At 35.8% G+C, this 20,143-nt stretch overlaps 1 protein-coding gene across 1 annotated transcript in view; it reads right to left on the bottom strand.

The window, feature by feature from the left end:
* Positions 1 to 13,712: 13,712 nt before the first annotated feature.
* LOC145667122 (golgin subfamily A member 7) overlaps positions 13,713 to 20,143 on the bottom strand; it is a 46,580-nt gene continuing 40,149 nt past the window's right edge. The window contains exon 5 of the mRNA XM_081734866.1: positions 13,713 to 15,455. Within this exon, the coding sequence (XP_081590992.1) occupies positions 15,411 to 15,455 (45 nt within the window). The 3' untranslated portion in view covers positions 13,713 to 15,410. The remainder of the gene's footprint in view (positions 15,456 to 20,143) is intronic.

The following is a 20,143-nucleotide window of genomic DNA, read 5'->3' as shown; positions in this document are numbered from 1 at the left end:
AACTTTTGTGAAAACACAAAATTTCTCTGAAGAATGAAAATAGAGCTTCCTCTAGTACACACTATAAGAAACTATGCAAATCTGTATCTTTATACGTGTCTCTGATATCTTGTGAAACATGCACAAACATGCAGCTTTCTATTCGTTTTTCTGAAAAAATCTTGTTTTCACAAGGGCTGTTTTTAATACAAGTCCTTCGATTTATGTACTACAATGGTACCGTAATTGCGGGCTACTTGGACCCTGAAGGGGCTACTTGGATCAACGCCAAAAACTCGTTTAAACTCACATTTACAATGCAATGTTGAGTGAGTTCACAATTAGATCTATCAGATGCGATTATAATGCGGGTGTACATAGATTGAAACTATTTCTGTGGTAAGCTACGAAGTAGCAGCATTGGTGAGAAAGGTCGTTGACGAAAGGAGTGTGTTTATTGCGCACCAAACTTTTATGTGTGGATCCGATTTGCAAGGAAGTGGATCCAATGCTATGTAAACGTATAAATAATTACATATAGGTTAATGAAAGTTTCTCATATACGGTAAGGTGTATGTGTAATTGCATTATTTGTAAGTGCGTACACGTGACTTGGAAAACAGGTTTACTTTGTTCCATCCCATCCTTTCTTATCTCTATCAGTGCAACATAGAGGTTTGTTGTCACATGACACACAAGTAAGGATGTTTCATTGTTTCCTTACAGATACTGGTACATAATGCCATCAATGTGAAAGATTGTCTGGAAGTCGAAAATATGCTGCTTTTATAGAACAACAGTTTGAAGAATGTTTAGCAGCAATTCGGCCAGAGAAAATGTCTCAAAGAGAAGCTGGGGTTCACTTCAAGATAAGTTGTTCCAACGTAAGATTAAGATTGAAGAACAGATCAAGGCAGAATCCGAGTCATTCCAAAATGTTCACTCAAGAAGATGAATTAACCTTCGCTAGCCATCTTGATAAAATCTGCCATTTTTCGGATTTCTCGTTGATGAAATTGATTTCAGATTTATTGAGAAGTCCTATTTAGCCATCCATGGCAGAACTGTCGTTGCTGTAAAATACAATCTTCCCGGTCGAGATTGGGTGAAGTTATTTTTGAAACGGCACCCCCAGTTAACGACAATATGTCTAATAGCTTATTTGATACTACCTCTTAACATGTTCTCTTTGTGTTTTGCAGTATACAAAATGTATTATTGTTGGAACACCTACGTCCTACTTAGTCTCAAAGCAGATTTCAATGGTTTTATGTAGGAAAATATGGAGGTGGGTTCAAGTAGCCCAAACGCGAGTCATACTTGGACTTTTTTCTTTTACAAAAATCGCCTGTGCTTTGTTTTCAATGTATGTAACTCAAACTGTCTTCGATACGTACAACAATGCCTGTAGTTCTATTTAATAGAAATATGGATTATGACAATAACTTTCAAGTTTTCATTGATGAATACAGGATAAAAGAACGAATTTATTGCAAAAATGGCTTCAAGTAGCCCGCATCTACGGTACTGAACGAAATAGAGCAGGAACTAACTAACTAACTAACTAACTCTATTGCCTATGGAACCCGGAGGTTCAATGCCGCGTTCACAAAAGCTCTCCACTGACTTCTATCCTTAGCTAACTGCATCCAGTTTCTTCTTTGTATTCCAATCTCTGCGAGATCCATCTTAATATTGTCCTCCCATCTGCACCTGTCTTCCTAATGGTCGTTTTCCGATTGGCCTTCCAGTTAAGATTTTGAATGTTTTCCTTCCTTCTTCCATTCTGGCTACATGACCTGCTCATCTCAGCCTCCTAGACTTGATGACCCTAACAATGTTGGATAAACCGTATAAATTATGAAGTTCCTCGTTATGAAGTTTCCGCCATTCCCCATTCACGTTTCTCTTGGGTCCCAATATTCATTTCAGGATCTTGTTCTCAAATACTTTCAAACAATGTTCTTCCTTTCGAGTAAGTGACCATGTTTCGCAACCATACAGAACAACAGGCATGATTATCGTTTTGTATACTTTAAGCTTCAAATTCCTCGACAGAATTCGCGACGACAAAAGATTTTGAACCGAATAGTAACACGAAGTCCCTGCTTGTAGTCGACATTTAATTTCTTCGTGAATATGATTTTCCTCTGTTAATACTGATGCTAGATATTTGAAAGTATCCACTTTATCAAAAGTATTATTTAATATTTTAACGTATTCATAATTTGATGTATTACGGTCCCGACGCACTTCCATGTATTTAGTTTTCTCTGCATTTACTTCTAAACCCATGTCCCTGCAAGCGTTTAATAAGATCTCTGCATTCCTTTCTATTGTTCTCCTATCATCCCCTATTAAATTTACATCATCAGCATATGCCATAACCAGGTGAATACCGTTCAACTCTAGACCTGGTTGCTATCTTTGATTTTCCTTATAGCGCGTTCCAGAACAAAGTTAAATAATAATGGCGACAACGCATCTCCTTGTTTCAGGCCATTTTCGACGTGAAAGCTCGTGGACAAAAATTTTCCTACTCGGACTTTACTTCGGGATTCATTTAAACATATCTTAATTAATCTAATTAGCTTTCTCGGTATTCCAAGTTCTGTAAGAACGTTGTATAATGTTTCTCTCCTAACCGAGTCGTACGCCTTTCTAAAATCAATAAATAGTTTATGTACCGGGGTATTGTATTTCCACTTTTTTTCGAGTATTTGGCGAATGGTAAATATTTGGTCGATAGTTGATCGATTTCGTCTAAATCCGCACTGATAATCTCCAATAATTTCATCTGCGTATGGGGTCAGTCTTGCTAACAGAATATTTGAAAGGATTTTATAAGATGTTGACAGAAGAGAAATGCCTCGATAATTATTACAGTCAGTTTTGTCGCCTTTCTTGTGAATTGGAACAATGATTGATTCTTTCCACTCTTGAGGCAATTCTTCCTTGTTTCAGATAAGGAGAATGAGTTTGTGTATCTTGTTCCACAATTTTTCGCCTCCAACTAAAATTAACTCAGCCGGAATTTCATCTACAGCCGGAGATTTGTGTTTCTTTAATTTCTTAATAGCGGTTTCTACTTCTATTCGGTTGGGTTCTGGAATATATGGTTCTGAATATACGATGTGTATCTCCTTTTCTCCACGCACACTAGTTTTTGGTTGCGTATTAAGCAAATCGTCAAAGAAATCTTTCCATCTATTTAAGAGGCTATCCGTATCAGTGAGAACTGTACCGTCAGATTTCTTAAATATATAAGCACGAGGTTGATAGCCATTCTTAAATTCGCTGATCCCCTTATACATGTCCCGGATGTTTTTATTTTTACTATTATCTTCAAGTTCCTTAATCTTAACTTTCAAAAAATCGCGTTTCTTTGTTCTAGAAGTTTTGGAAGTTTCCCGTCTGATATCTGCGAAATTTTGTGTAGTTATTTCATTCGGATTTTGTAGCCAGCGTAATTTTTCCTGCTTTCTCTTCTCTGTTAGTTTAATGCATTCCTGGTCGAACCATGGTTTGTTCCTACGTATTTCCGCGTGTCCCAATTTTTCTTTTGCTGAAGTTTTAATGCTATCTCTAATTTCAATCCAGGTATCCTCAATAGTGCCCTCCGAATCTTCTAAAGCCGAGAATCTATTCGAAACTTCAATCTGGTATTCCTCTCTTACCTGACTCTCTTCTAATTTCTTTAAATTGAATCTCTTCGTTTTCGGACAATGAATATTACCTTTATTCAACGATAATCTCCCTCGTATTATCGCTCTACCAGGTAGTGATTAGTGTCACAATCAGCCTTTCTAAACGACCGGACATCAATTATGCTAGATTGCCTTGCCTTCAAGAGAACAATTTTCCATACATTTTTTTTAAATATATATTACCTCCTTCCCCTAAAAAAAAAAAACATAAAATAAGATATGCCCAGCATATGTTATAAGTGATTATTTTTTAAACTGTTAAATTGTATTTACAGACGAAGCACGTGCTTATTATTAAGATTGTGTACAGTTGCTAAAATACATTACATTTATAACAAGAAACGTAATACAAGGAAACTATATGCTTAAGAAATCTCTACACAAGAGAACAAATTGATTTCTAGAGTTAGTTCTCAATAATGTTATGCAACTTATTATATCTCGAAAAAATTAAACAAATTTGTGATATCTTTAATGCATCATTCAGTCTTCATCACTCTGTTCATTAACTGATATTGAATTTTTATACTCGCTTGGACAACTACACATTGGAGTGCACAAGAAACTGCGATTCTTACATTTGCATTTCAAACTTACACACTCAAGTTTGTGAGAACTACACATGATAATCTCTAAACAATCCTTGGGAATATCTTCGAGTGTTTTCAAAACAGGCTACAGAATTTGGCCCTCCAAATACCATCCAGAGTCTTCTGCCTTTGGTACATCGATTTCACACTTATCAGCGTTTCCCAAATTGCTGTTTGGTAATGGGATCTCGTTATATGTTGTATCAGAGCACAACTTGGAGGTAATCTCTTCAGGTTGCATTTTCCTAAAAGTAGGAGCTTAGCTTCACCACTGACCTACACATTAACCTTGAGGAGTTTTGTGAAAAACAGTTCTGCAAATTCAATAGCGTTTGCTGATAAAGGAATCTGTTCTAGGGAAAATAAAAGGTCACAGTTCTCTGAGTAAGTAGATCATAAGTAGATAATGCATTGCTGGAATTATCACCTTCAGAACTCTTTGTTGTTGTTTCCGGTAGTTTTAAACGTCAGAAAACTGTTAACTCAAACTTCGAGATCGATGTTCAGAATCTTGAAGGAAAGTATAAAGAAGTAGATTCTAGAATGATACTTCATGCTGTGAATCACAATTCAGAAAGAATTGTTGTGATGAGTAGGGACACCGATGTATTCCTGTTGTTCATACATCATTATGACAGAAATTCTTGTAAAGAATTCTACATGATGGTGGGATTCCAAAGACAAAAAGAAAATCTCACCTGATGTCTTTCCGACCTTGTGTAGTGCAATTACTGCTACATGCTTTTCGTAATCGACCCACTCCATCAGAACTCAGTAGAATATTAACATATGTCATGAACAGTCAAACACACACTACATGCACCTTCCGCTTTATACACAGATGGCAGCACTGTGCCACTCCAAACTTTGTGACATTATTTATGATATAACTAGCTATATGAAAACTTCTAAATATGTAGCAAGTGAGCTATCAGCGATTGAAGAATACTATGATTATGTGTACTTGTAGAAACCGGATCCCGCTACTACTAATTTAAAAGCCTCTCATTTAATCCTTTTAAGATATATCGTAGTTTTTACTACGAAATGAGTGTCTTCAAAATTCGATTAAAAGATAACTCATCATCATCATAGGTATTCTGCCCTTACTGGCAGGTCACTTGCACCAGCTGAGAAGCTTCCATGCTCCACGGTCCTCCGCTAAACTCTTCGTCTTCACGTATGATTTTTATGTTTTGATATCGTCCATTAATTATAGTCGTCTTCGCCCCGCCACCATACCCTCTATGACGTCCCTCATGATACAATCTCTTCTTAGGCAGTGTCCCAACCAGTTTCTCTTCCTCTTCCTAATAATATCTAAAGATGTTTATTATTCTCTCCTACCATTTCTAACACTCTCTCATTCGTTTTCCGCTCGACCCAACTAATTCTTTCCATTCTTCTCCACACCCACATTTCGAAGGCTTCCAGTCGATTTTCGTCACCTTTACGTAATGTCCACGTTTCCGCCCCATACAGTACAACACTCCACACGAAGCATTTTATGAGTCTTTTTCTCAACTCTTTGTTCAAGGTTCCACAAAACAGACTTTTCTTCCTCCTAAAGGCTTCTTTCGCCATTCCTATCCTTGCTTTTATTTCAATTTCGTACTTCATATCATTACTAAGAATACTACCCAGATATCGAAAACTATTCACTTGTTCTATTTGCTCCCCTCCCACTTTTATATGATACAGACCTCCTCGTTTCAATCACCATGGCTTTTGCCTTTCTCACATTTGTTTTCATCCTTTATTCTTTAAAGCCCTTCCTCAAGTTTTCTAACATCTTATTGACTTTCTTTTCAGATTCTGCAACAAGCGCCATATCGTCTGCAAATCTTATGCATCTAATCATTCTACCTCCTACCGAAATGCCGTCATCATCATGTAAACTCTTTTTCACTATCTCTTCTAGATAGACATTAAATAGTGTTGGCGAGAAGTAGCATCCTTGTCGAACTCCCCTTCCAATTGCACTCTCTTCCGTCAGTTCTTCCACTATCCTAACACTTACTTGTTGGTTCATGTATAAGTTTCTTATGAGTCTTCAATCTTTCCATTCCAACCCTATCTTCGTTAGAACTCCCAACAACGATTCCCAATTCACGCGGTCAAAAGCCTTTTCTAGATCGATAAATACAACATACACCTCTTTCCCTTTTACTATATATATATCTTTCACCGATCGCCCTTAATAATCCAATAGAATCTCTTGTGCCCTTACCTCTTCTGAATCCGAACTGCTCCTCAACTTCATTTGTTCTTCCATATAATCTTCTGTTCAGTATTCGGAGCAAAATTTTAGCTGCATGAGATATGAGGTTAATAGTTCTATAATCCTCACATCTCTTTGGGTTTGATTTCTTAGCCATCGGTATCATGATCGTCTTCAGGAAGTCTTTTGGCCACTCCCCTGTCTCGTGTATTTCATTGCATAGTCGGAACAATTCTTTCTTTCCCTTGGCTCCTATATTTATAATGAATTCGATTGGTATATTATCTATCCCGGTTGCCTTTCCATTCCTAATCTCGGATATAGCCTTTTCAAACTCATCCCGAATACTAAATCCTTTATCATCCTCGCCTACTTCATTTTCTACTTCAACATTTAGGTTACACGGTCTCTCCCTACTGTCATATAAGTCTTCCACGCATTCTTTACATCTTTCTATGACATTTCTGTCGCTGACTATCTTCCCAATTTTATTTTCTACTGCCATCGTAATACACCCTTGTTTCCTCCGAAATTTCACAATTTCACCTCCTTATACATTTCCTCCTATTTCCCAACTCTTTTCTTCTATGTCCTCGTATTTTCTTTTGTAAAACTCTTCCTCCCTCGCTCTGTCTCTCTCCGTAACTCATTATTCAACTTTCTGTACATCTTTCTGCCCTCTTCTGTATCAACCTGTTTCCACGTCTTTCTTTTTCTCATTTTCTGCAATATCTGCTCTGTAACCCATGGTTTCTTAGCCATTTTGTGTTCGCGGTAACATAGTGCTTCTTCTGCAGCCTGCTGTAAGCAAAGATTAATGTATTCCCACTGTGCGTTACTATCTGCGCCTATTCTTTTCTGGTTTGAATATTTTTCTTCGATTTTTTCAACGAAAAGTTTTCTTATTTCCTAGTTTTTCAACTTTTCAGTATTCAACACTGTTACCTACTTTTCTTCTGTCTACATTTTTTCAGTTGAATATCTACTTCGGCCAGCACAAGATTATGATCAGAGAAAATATCAGCCCCGGGAAGGGTCTTTGCGTTCTTTAAGCTATTCCGGTACCTGCCCTGAATCATAACATAGTCTATTTGATATCTTCCACCGTCTATTACTGATTTAATTGTGATCATCTCTGTCTTGACAAAGCAGAAACAAAATATTTGAACCGTATCCTGGATATGTTTGGACTTGTCCAACTCATTAAAGAACCAATCAGAATTACAGAGTTCGGTGAATCATTACTCGATCTCATTATTACCGATAAAATTGACATGATAGCATCAAGTGGCGTCAGTCCACCCATTGGATCATCCGACCACTGGGTGACACATGCTATCCTGAACATCAAAAAACCTCCAAGAAAGTCATTTCATATTATTCGTTATCGCAACTTTAATATATTTAAACACAACGCATTTCTACAATATGCTGAAGCCTTGAACTGGAAACAAATTGAATCTCAGGACTCTATAAATGCTAAAGTTAATTTTCTTCAGACTTCTTTAAAAAAAACTGTTTGATCAGCACGCGCCAATAAAAACAGATAAAGTTTCGAATAACAAATTGCCTTGTGTCTAGTAATACGAAGCTGCTAATGAAAATACGCAATCGTGCGCACCGCAGGTTCAAACGCACTAAGTTGCAGCAACACTGGGATGAGTACAAAGAGCTTCGTAATTTTACTACGGCAGTTATTCGACAAGAAAAGATTGCATATTTTTCCTTTCGTATAAATAACGCTAAAAACAATAAAAACACTTGGCGGACGTTACATAATTTGGGAATAGGTGGAAAAAGTTCATCTCTGAACCTCCCTGAAGAACTCAATTGTCCTGATGTCATAAATCGTCATTTTGCTAAGGTTTCCGAAATCTCAGTAACAAGTGACGATACATTTGATAAACACATAAATCGGTCCAGTTCACTGAAACACACTGCTTGTGAAACTCCTTTCATGTTAAGACCTGTTCATGAACATGAAGAGCAATTGTTAACATTAAATCCAATGCAGCGGGCTTTGATGAAATAATCCCACATATGCTTAAAATAGCTTTACCTGTTATCACACCTCCGTTAACTAATATTGTGAACTACTCTTTATCGAATGGTAAATTCCCTGATCCATGGAAACTAGCTAAAATTCTGCCATTATCAAAGAAGCCTTGTATTAAATCATCTAGTGACCTTAGGTCAGTAAATATATTGCCAGTTCTTTCAAAGGTAATTGAAAAGTTAGTGCTTCAGCAAATGATTTCATAGATTGATAGCTCTGGCATACTTCCATGTGAACAATCTGGGTTTCGTAAATTTCACAGCACTTCTACTGCTTTGTTAGGTATTCAAGACAATGTGCTTCATGCACTAAATGACAAATATGTGGTCATACTAGTCTTATTATACCTCTCAAAGGCATTTGATCTTGTACAGCATGATGTTCTCTTAGCAAAAATGAAATACTATAACTTTCAGTAAATACCATAAAATGGTTCGTATCCTATCTACTTAAGAGAAAACAGCAAGTTACTTTACGTAGTTCCTCTCATTATAAAATTTCTGAAGCTGCTGTACTTGATAGAGGTGTTCCACAAGGCTCAATTTTAGGGCCAGTTTTGTTCACCTTATACACTGCAGATCTGGTATCAGTTGTACAGCATTCAAAGATGTACTGTTACGCAGACGACACTCAATTGTTTATAAAAGCCTTGCCTCAGGACTTACCACAAGTTGTTCGACTCCTTAATCAAGATCTTAAGGCTATCAGTAACTGGTGTATTGATAACAGTCTTATTATTAATCCCTTAAAATGTACTTATACTGTTCTAGGTTCCGCCAATTAACTTAATAAAATTGCTCCTGACAAATTAAAATTACAAATAATGGACTCAAACATTAGCTATCACCTTGTGTTAAATGTCTTGGAGTACAAATTGACGATAAACTTTCTATGAATAATCACGTCTCTACTCAGTGTACAAAAGCTCTAGGAATACTAAGAAACTTGTACAAAATACGAGACTGTCTGTCCAAAGATACCAAGCTACTCCTGACACAAACGCTGATACTGTCTTTGTTTGATTATTTTGATGTGTATGGCCCGCTCCTAACAAAAAGCAATGCCACCCTAATCCAAAAGGTACAAAATTCATGCATCCGCTTCTGTTACAACATACGAAAATTCGATCATATTTTGCCTATTTTGAACAGCAATAGCATGCTGACAATGTCCAGAAGACGATATTTGCATTATTGCGCTCTCATTTATAAAATTCTTAAAACAACACGTCCCGCGTATTTATACAAGAAATTCACTGCTACATCAACTATTCACACTCACTTAACACGCAAAAGAAATACGTTTGATATTCCACACCATAGACGCAAGCAAACCACTGCTGCATTTTCAGTATTAGCACCAAGGTCATGGAATGCTCTACCAAATATAGTAAAAGAAGCTAAAACATTTAATTCTTTCAAGAAAATGTTAAAAAATTATTTACTCAGCCAACAAAATTTAAGTTCAGGTACCCATGATTTGTATTCTATCACTTGAACCACGTAAATGAAATCAGACTTGACTTCGTATATATTCTTTATTAAATAATCATGCATTGTAAAAATATTTCATCACCCTCCTCCCTGCATTGTGAATCACAAGCATAGCTTATTTTGTCTCTATGTTATTGATCGGTATGTGTTTGTTTTCATATGCCTTTTTTCTTTCTTCACTTGTCGTACTTGTGCGTGTGTGTGTTTTGTTAAAAGTACCACTTTTTCTTTTCTTTTTTTATCATCTTACTGTATACCTGTATTTTTAGTTGTATATAACCGTATGTTTTGACTCAATTGATTGTATGTTTTTTGTATAACTCAATGTACTTCCTTGACAAGGGTTAGGTGGTAGAGCAGCAATATGCTGAACCTCGCCCGCTTGAATAAAGCCTTTTTCAATTCAAGTCAATTTCCATGTACAGTGAGCGCAGAACGTGTTCGTACACCTATGCTATTGAAACGAGAATGCCTGTGAAAAAGAAACAGAAAATTTAAGAAGTGTAATAACACACACAAGATGAACAATGAAAACTAAACTTTATGATGAATGAATCAAATAACTACGAAAACAAGTCTAATGTTTAGAAAGTAAATAAACTCCGTAGAAAGTGGGTAGAGTAGACGCAAAAAGTGATCGTACACCTGACGTAAGAATACGAAACAAAGACACCACAACTGGGGTTCACTAGTATTCACCTGACTATATACCTCTGTATAGTAGTGACGAGTGACAGAGTTTATTTGCGAATAGGAGTTAAAAAAAAAAAAAAAAAAAAAAAAAAAAACCAGCACAGTGGGCTGACAAAATGGAGACCAACTGAACAGAAACAAGTGAGGAGACAAGGAAAGTTATTGTTAAATTACATAGGAAGGGTAAGTCTTTGAGAGAGATAGCAAACCTTTTAGACAGGCCTCATTCAACAGTACAAACAAGAATTGTGAAGTATAATGTTTCTAACACTGTGCGAAACAAGAAAACATTTTTTGGTAAACTTCTCTTTAATCCTAGATTTCTGAAGTTTTAAACAAACAATCAGTGGACCCTTTAGTTTTTATCTGATTTTTTTCGGATCTCTTCGTCAACACAGAAGGGGTTCAGAGGGGCTAAAGGGTAAAAAAGGGATATTTCTTGACCAAAAATCCCACTTTCGCGATTATTGCTCAGCTCGGGTACATGATAGAGACATCTGAGTGGTACTTTCTGAAAGCCTACTCGATTCTGAAAACGACGTATGAATCATTATTCTACGATAATTAGGGACTTATTATTATTATTATTATTTACATAATATCCTTTTTGTTACTACTGTAATTTAGAGCGCTTTTCCCGCTCTTAGTGTTGAAGATAGGAGATTGGTACTTGTCACAAGTAATTAGTACCACAAGTACTATTTTTGGAAGTGATTTGCAGATCTGTATGTTTACCCAGGGCTGTGCCAGAAGGCCTCAAAATGTGGAAAAAGGGATTTTTTTTTACAAAATCCTTATTTCCCTTAACTTTTCTCCCCTTAGGGACATGTGAGTGGTACTGTCTGAAAGTCTACTCTATTCTGAAGAGAATGGGGTATGAATCGTGATCCTACGATAATTAAGGACGTGTCAAGAAACTTTTAAATTTTGTAGGGTCCATTTTAGTGAAATTTTGGGCGTTTTTTGATGCTCTCCCAACATGGGTAAAAATTTTTCCCGCCCTTACTACTGAAGACAGGAAATTCTAATTTGTCACAAGTAATTAGTACACTACGTAGTATTTTTCGAGATTTTTTTCAGGTTTGTGCGCAGTCCCGCGGGGGGGGGGAAGCAAACTTTAAAGAAGTATTTTTTTGTCAAAAAAAATCCCGACTTCCCTTCAAAATATCCCCTCAGGTACATGTGAGTGGTACTGTCTGAAAGCCTACTCTATTCTGAACAAAACGACGTATGTACCATAACCCTACGATAATTAGGGATGATGCTGTACATTCTTGCCTGAAAATCAACAAAAACACCTAAAAAAAAAAAAAACATATCTTAAAAGGGTTAAACTACGATTTTAATGTAAATTAAATTGGAGCCTAAAGGCATTTTCTGTTGTATTCGTTACTTTCCTGCAATGTATACATATTAACTAGCTGAACGCCTGTTCTTTGTGCAAGGGAAATACGTTTCAATAATAAAGATCTCCAAGGTATATGTAAACAACTTTATCTTTCTTAAGAAGTGTATTTCATGGAACTAAGGGAGCCCAACTCGACCGAGTGCTAAATATGTTCACTCGTTTCCCTCGTTTCTAATTGCTTCCGTGAGATTTATTTCCTCTTCCTGTACTAACTCTGTTGGATACAGTAAGCATGGTTTTCCTTTTCTGTTTGCTTGTTTCCCAGCTGGTATTGTGTGCCTTAAGTTGGAAGTCTACGGTAGAAACAATCAAAAATATTTTGTGTAATGGAAAAAGGATAATAGTTAACTGTATGAATTAATGAATAATTAATTAATGAGATGTTGCAGTGTGAAATTCTGAATTTGCTAACTCCCTTACTATACGCATTCTAATGACAGGTGACACGATAAAATCCCAGTTTGAGCTAGGTACTGTACTCCAAAATTTATGTCAATGGATTCAGCCGTTTGGTCCCCATTAAGTCAGAAGCTAAATGACTTTCATTTTTATTAATATATATAAAAAAAAAAAAATTACTATAATACAGAAATAATCTATAGTATAACGTTGATAAAATTCGAAACATAGGAAAGGTAAACCAGCCCCTGGAGAGCTTTGAATGTGAACTGTTTCACTTTACAGGAACTCAGTGAATTATTGGGCAAATGTTTGAAACTAATCGATGGGCTTGCTGATTTGAAGTTCAACATCGCCTTTCAATACAAAAGGCTATAAGAAACGTGGACCTGCCAGATGAGGTTCTCATTGGGAATCGAACCCGAGTCTCCCTCAACACGTGCAAATATAGTCTCAAATGAATTCATTTGGTTTATCAGCACAAGACATGAACTAAAGCTTAAGGTGGGATCCGAGTTGAGTTGATTTTGAGTTTAACGTCCCGTTCAGCAGCCAGCTTATATGAGACGTGGACCTACTGGTTAACGTGGAATCAGAACCACATTAGTTCCCGTTGGGAATCGGACCTGGACCTCCCCGCCAAAGGACCATGTTAACCGCTTAGCCACGAACTAGCTCTAAGGTGGGATCCGAACCACATGAGCTTTCATCAGGAGTGGAACCGGGATTGTATCCGTCGACGGTATGTGATGCATTGACTCACTGAGGTATCTCGAAATGTAGACATGGAACATCAGCTGCTTTTCAGGAGTATAGAAGCAAATCCTGCTAAATTCATTTTTCAATGTCAGGAAACGAAAGAAAAAAAAAAAAAAAAAAAAAAAAGTGACGCACTTATGTTTGAGGATTGTTCAATAATTCTTTTGTTTAGTGGTCACTACTTAATGCAGATGAGTGAAATCTACCACTAAAAAAATCAACAATTCTCAAATGTAAGGGCGTCACTTTTTTCTCTCGTTTCCAGACAAATAGATTTAACAGGTTTTGCTTTTATACCCCCGAATTTAGAAAGCTTTAGAATACCGGTATGTACCTTTCTGCCAGACAAATTTCAGTTCAATGCAAATATTTAAAAAAGGGAAGGTACTAGCAATAACTACAAGAAGTTTATACAAAGTGAATTAAAATATAATTATGTTCAGCATACAGTCTCCTCAAATACAAGTTATCAAACTATTATCAAATATTACCATATAGTTTATTCCTTTAATACGTTTTCAGTTATACGAAGATTCATACAATATTTTAAGTATTTGTCTTATTAAATTAAAAGTTCACCGTGAGGCAAGTAAGTTCATTAAAAAATAATTAATAATTGCATTTCAATATCTTTTCTTTCTTTCTTTTCATCTTCTATTCAAAAAAATATTTTCAACACAAAATAAAACTACTTTCAGACACATTTATTTTAAAAAACATACATATATATGTATATAGCCAAGTAACCACAATAATAATAATAATATAATAATATCAACAGTAAACACCTACATAAACAAGCATAGCATCTCCTTCCATAAGAAAATATACAAAACTCGCACACAAATATACAGTTGACATAAATAAGATCTGTTATAGAGCTATATGGGATAATTTTCATCTTTAATATTCTCATTTGTAGAAGCCAATATGATAATATAAGTACTTCTATATTATTTATTATAATTATATTAAGTAATGTAATTTACTTGTATGTACAGCAAGCCAGCCTATATTACTGGCAACTTGTTATACAATCTTAGTTTTTCTTACAGAGAAAGTGAAGACAAGAAAGAAAATGAAAAAATAAATAAACTTGGCACAAATTATTAATATATATATAGGCTTGTTTTCACTTCAGAATTTTGATTTTCAAGAACAACTCACATTTCCAAGGAGATATTTTGTGTTTTGCTGATTCCTATTCCAGGAAATTATTATCACACACCTAAATTACTAATATTACCAGTTTCATCAGAAATGCAATGACCTGAAATAGCAAGTGATCCAAACAATAAAGTTCCAAGTTTCTTATCTCATCTCATATATCCGAATTTATTAGTTTGTACATTGCCATGTATGTAAGCCAAGAACCTGAACCTAAAATATATATATACTGTCTTGTACAATCTTTGAATCTGATCAAACACGATAGTTACATATTTTTGTACAAGGTATAGAACAAACACAGTTTCTAATGTGTTGAATTTTTTTTCACCTATTTTCTGAGTTTATATATGTTTTACATGAAAGACATATACAAACACGCTTGGCAGTTGCGGCTTTCTTCCTAATATTGCACTAGAATTAGATAGGACTATTACGAGGAAAAAAATATACATGTATATTTAATATACTTCTTATTTAAATGATATGAAAAGGAACACGAAAGTAATATTGATAATGCTTTCATTTAAATGCGCACAATCCATCATTCTACTTTAAAAATAGATTTTTCTTTCTCTTTTGTTTTTTGGTTTTTAAATAAAGAGTTATTTGTCAGTTGTTAAGTTCACATAAGTTGACCTTTCATTTCCTGCCAACACTTCTACTTCTTCTTCTTCTTCTCCATACTCCAGCTACCAATTCCACTCACTGTACATTGCAGGCTCCATCACACTAGAAGAATTGACTGAGACAGGGTAAGAAACAAGACAGATACACACGTATTGAAGGAATATTTTCCCGCACTCAAGCCAACCGACTTTCTATTTATTTCTTTTATATACATCAGATAAAAAAAGAAAACTTTTCTCAGAATCACCATCATCACAACACGACCAATATTACATGAAGAATTCCTCGGTTGAGACAGAGAGAGAGAGTCATGATCGTGTCGCAGCAGGTTCATTTAATATTGAAATTTCTATCTGTTTAAAGAGGTCAGGAAAATATTATTAAATTAATCACTTAAAAATGGAATATGCATAATGACTGTATACTACAGAGGAACCATATTTAACTCATTAGCTGCCACTTGACGCCATATGGCGTCATTTATACCTACTGCTGTGTGGCATTGACGCTATTTAGCGTCAAGAGGTAGTTCTCATTCTAGACATTCTCTGCAGCGGCACAAATCAGTATTCAACATTTGGGGGAGGGGGGTAACACCGTTCCCATAATCTTTTCGTTTTTCTTCTTAAGCGATGTTCAAAATATTTATGAAGTTGAAAAACAATGTTGTGGAGGATCAGGGGAGCAGAGTTGTCTTCAACTTTGGGAGACGGGCAGATTTGAGGCTTATTCTGGAGGGACGTCAATTTCATCACAGGTTCCTTTGTGGCAATCGGACAAAAATCATCACATTTCTCCCCGAAAACACATTTTAAATCGAATTATTGGGGGACAGTCCCCCCAGTTCCAAGATTGGAGGGGACATTTCTCCCCTCACCCCCCCGGGATGTGCACCAGTGATTCTCTGTAAATTGGCACGAATGCATAGAGCTTTTAAACTCTGGTGGCACACAGTGTTGGCCTGGTCATTATCTGTAGAGTGCTTGGTTTCCGCTCGAGGTGGCTAATTTGTTGCAAAACTGTAGGTGGCACATTGGGTTGGGGTAATAATAAAATAAAGGTGACAGCGAAAGAGTTAATAATTACACAGATCATTTAGGCAAACATTTGACAATTAATATGCTTTAAAATGAGTGTTTCACTAATAATTATATTAATATACCTACATACTAATTCGTTTTATTTTCAGTATGAGTTAAGTTTTTGTGTTTTGAGTCCCTATGCAACTCTTGATGTTGAATTGAGTATCTGCGCCGTCTGCTTCTTAGCTCCAATGATTTAGGTTTTTCCATGTATTTTCATGTTTTCTTTAAAATGAATTCGACTTGTGTTTTGATTTTCATTGATTATTTCGTGTAAACTAATTTGATAAATTTAAATATTGAATTTATGCATAACGCATATCCACTTTTAAAAAGAAAGAATATTTAATCAGCCTTAAAGAAAGAAAAAAAAACAGTGAATCAAGCATCACATTAATAAAAGCTCCACTTCAATTCAAAGAAAACAGAGAAAATAATTCCTCATACAAACCAATAAAAAAAAAACTATGACGTAAGTTCCAACACAGTTAACGTGAGCTCCGCGGCCTGAATCCGGTGTAGCTGGCAGATGCACAAACCCACATCATGCAAAAGCAACCTTCACATAACACAGACTGGTGCAAATTCTGAGAAATGAGGATGTAAAAAGTGTACGAAGCATTTTTGAGGAAAAGCTGACTTAAGTTGATTTTGAGTTTAACGTCCTTTTCAGCAGCGAGGCTATATGAGACGGGACCTACTCATTAACGTGGAATCCGAACCACATGAGCTGCCATCGGGAATCATTTTTAAGGAAAAGTGTATAAATAACCTTTTCTTAATGAATTTGAAGTGCTAATACCGAATGTTTTGTTTGCCATTCTCGATTTTAGTGCTATACACTTCAAATCACATTAAAAAATAAAATTAAAAAATGCCGGCCATCCGAAATTAGGTTTCTACTGTATTTCAAGTGTGCGTGCCTTCGGAAAATATGTTAAATATACTTTGGCCCCATCCCGCCGCTCTTTTATGGAGGAAACCTTCCATTTGCTTTGGGGAAAGAAGTGAATGACTCGGCTGTGTTGCCAATTTGTCATTCAGTCGCGTGGTTTTGGTGGGTGAAGATCGTAGGCTACTTAAAATGGGTAACAAGACAGTGCCAATGAAATAATTAAATGTGTCAGTCCTGTCTACATCCAACCATTGAAAGATGTTAGCCCTCCTCTTTTGAGGGAAGCCACCAGGGGCATAGGCTCCCCTCAAATAGAAAGGCTCTAATATGTCTATGATTTTGAGTACACTGAATCCAAATTATATTTTTTCTAATCTGAAATTTTTGGAGAAATGTTGTATAGTAGTTTTTCTCCTTTTTTAAACAAACAAACAAAAATATATATATTAAACTTGATTGTTTCTTATTATTATTTATTTATTTATTTATTTCAGAACGACAGAAACAGAACCATAGAGCTACTTATAAATTTGAAAAGGACTGTATCTGTGTACCATCATCTTTGCATCATTTGTAAAGTATCTAAAGGTGACAGTATTTGATGCAAGTCCACAAGACCTAAAGTCAGTGAATGATACAACCAACACAAGAATAAAGTTACGTGATATCAGTTGCAGAGAGACAATTGAAAGATTAAAGTTAGCGTTCAGTTCTGACCCTAAACCAAAAGTGATTTTGCGTCAATCATACTAAGCTGATTACCAACCCCCTCCCCACCAAAAAAAAAAAAAAAAAAAAAAATGTAGGAACGTTCTGTTTCGAAATCTGACATTTTGCCGGTAGGACATCTGACTTAAGCAGCAGCTCCAAGGCAATGAACTGAAAATTATGCATATTTTGTGACGACAGCAAAATAAGGAAAAGAGAAGTTATGTTAGCCGTGAAAGTATGAGTAATCATATTTTTTCGGCATCTACATACATCAGGATAGTTAGTGATCATATGGTGGTAACTGTGAAAGATCTTATTACTGCAAAAGTTTACTACCATCCAAACTGTCTAAAGAAATTTGTAAGAAGCACGAGTACGACTGAAACTGAAATGAATAAAGTGGATTTGGCTTCGACAAGAACTGAAGAAATCAGGAAAAAAAAAGTTATGTATTAGAAATTGGACAAGGAACGGATGAATTATAAAGAACTAGCATCTAAATTATCTACTGAAATCCCCGAATTATTCACTAGCAAGCTGTCGACTTTCAAAGAAAAAATTACAGCATGTGAGGAAAGATTATGACTTCACTGTATTGAGAGATCAAGCAGCGCCAGACATAAAAACAATAAGTGTACCAGTAAAATGTAGATATGGGCTTTCAATTATGCTTCAAATTACATACCTTATTATTTAAAATTTTCGGGTGTCTCCCGGGGCTTCATGATAAACGTCCTTATGAGCAAACAGAGAGCTCAATAGATGCACCCTCTCACATATGCTGCCAAGGCCACATTTCTGACGTCATGGCCTTCAAATTCGCTCGATCTATTCGTCACTTCTCCACTACACAGACGTGTTTCATTTCTTGTGCCCTGCTGTTGTATTTACCTCATAAACACTGATAATCAGTCTTTTATTGATCAGCCTACGTATTGATCACACATACAACAGTTTGTGTATTACCTCATCACGTAATAACTACTGAACGAATAGTAATGATAATTGGTATGATTACCAACTTTACGCCTCTCATGGAACTTATGGCATTACATTGCCAACGTTTGGCATGAGCGTGGAAAACGGTGACATGTACAAATAATAGAAAACGACAGATATCAGTGTCTAAGCCATAGTGTTTGGGATAGCTGAGATGAACAGTGACACTGCCGATCCAATTTAAATCTAAATTCATTCTCCGTCCGTACAAGAGATGAGATAAGAGGTAGGGGGTGAGAAGGAGTGACGTGTAAAAATAATATAAAATGACCGATATAGGAGTCCAATCAATAGTTTCCAGAATCGCTAACGTGAAAGTGGAACTCTCAACGTCACAGTCTGTCTACATTAAGGGATGCTGTAGCTAAAAACCTACACACAGAGTTAAAAACCTAACCACAAATCATGGCACAACACACTTCGATGCATCTATAATCTATTATTCTATACTATTGTATTACATGATCTCCAAATCCCAAGTAAAGCTATTACTTCAAAGTTATCTTCATTATCGAGAACGGCTACATGGTTTCTTGAAAGAACTTTTCAATGATTTCCCTGACTTAAAAGAATTTTTCAAAAATTTTCTTGATTTTCCTTAACAAAAATCAAGTTCCCTGACTTTCCAGGTCTGTGGGAATCTTGTACAAGAAATTCAATTTAGAAAAAGAAAATTGACATTTACGAGACAATTGATATTCCTAATCCTGGTTCCTGTAAATGCAAAAGGTAATGCACGAGTGCTGTCTATAAAATCCCAGGCGTTTATAAATTAAAAATAAATAAATAAATAAAAAAGTAACAGAATGCACAAACCAAATTGTATTATATACTTTTGAAAGATACACTCTTAAGCTATTTTTCCACGTAATCTCCATGCAAATTAAGGCACTTATCATAGCATTAGCATATGAAGCACTTGTTCATTCTGTAGTTACTCTACAGAGATGAGACACAGATTATTTGAATACCGACGCAATGCCCTTTAGAATGGTATGAAGCATGTGGCAGTGGTGACTTTGGAAGGGAACTTATCGATAGAAATTTGTCTGTTTTTGGCAATAGTGTTGCCAACCAAAATCTGTTGAATGCCAGAAACAACGGTATCTTATTATTTTTCTTTAAAAGATCTCTCTTGCCTTCTATTCATTCACAATGTCACAGACTGCAACTCCAGAGAATAACTACAAAATAAATACTTTCATTCAACATAATGTAAAAAGTGGTTAACGACCTGTAGCTTGCAAACCGTTGAGATTAGGTCACATAATTACTGATTTCACTGGAGTCGACGGTGAAAATTCTCACTGCTTTGCGTATTATTATAACCATATAATAGGCTATACTTAACCTA

This window comes from Thermobia domestica, chromosome 12 (assembly GCF_964235325.1).
Source record: "Thermobia domestica chromosome 12, izTheDome1.hap1.1, whole genome shotgun sequence".
Taxonomy (NCBI): Eukaryota; Metazoa; Arthropoda; class Insecta; order Zygentoma; family Lepismatidae; genus Thermobia; species Thermobia domestica.
The sequence above is the reverse complement of the archived record's forward strand: the minus strand, read 5'-3'. Positions and strand labels throughout refer to the sequence as shown.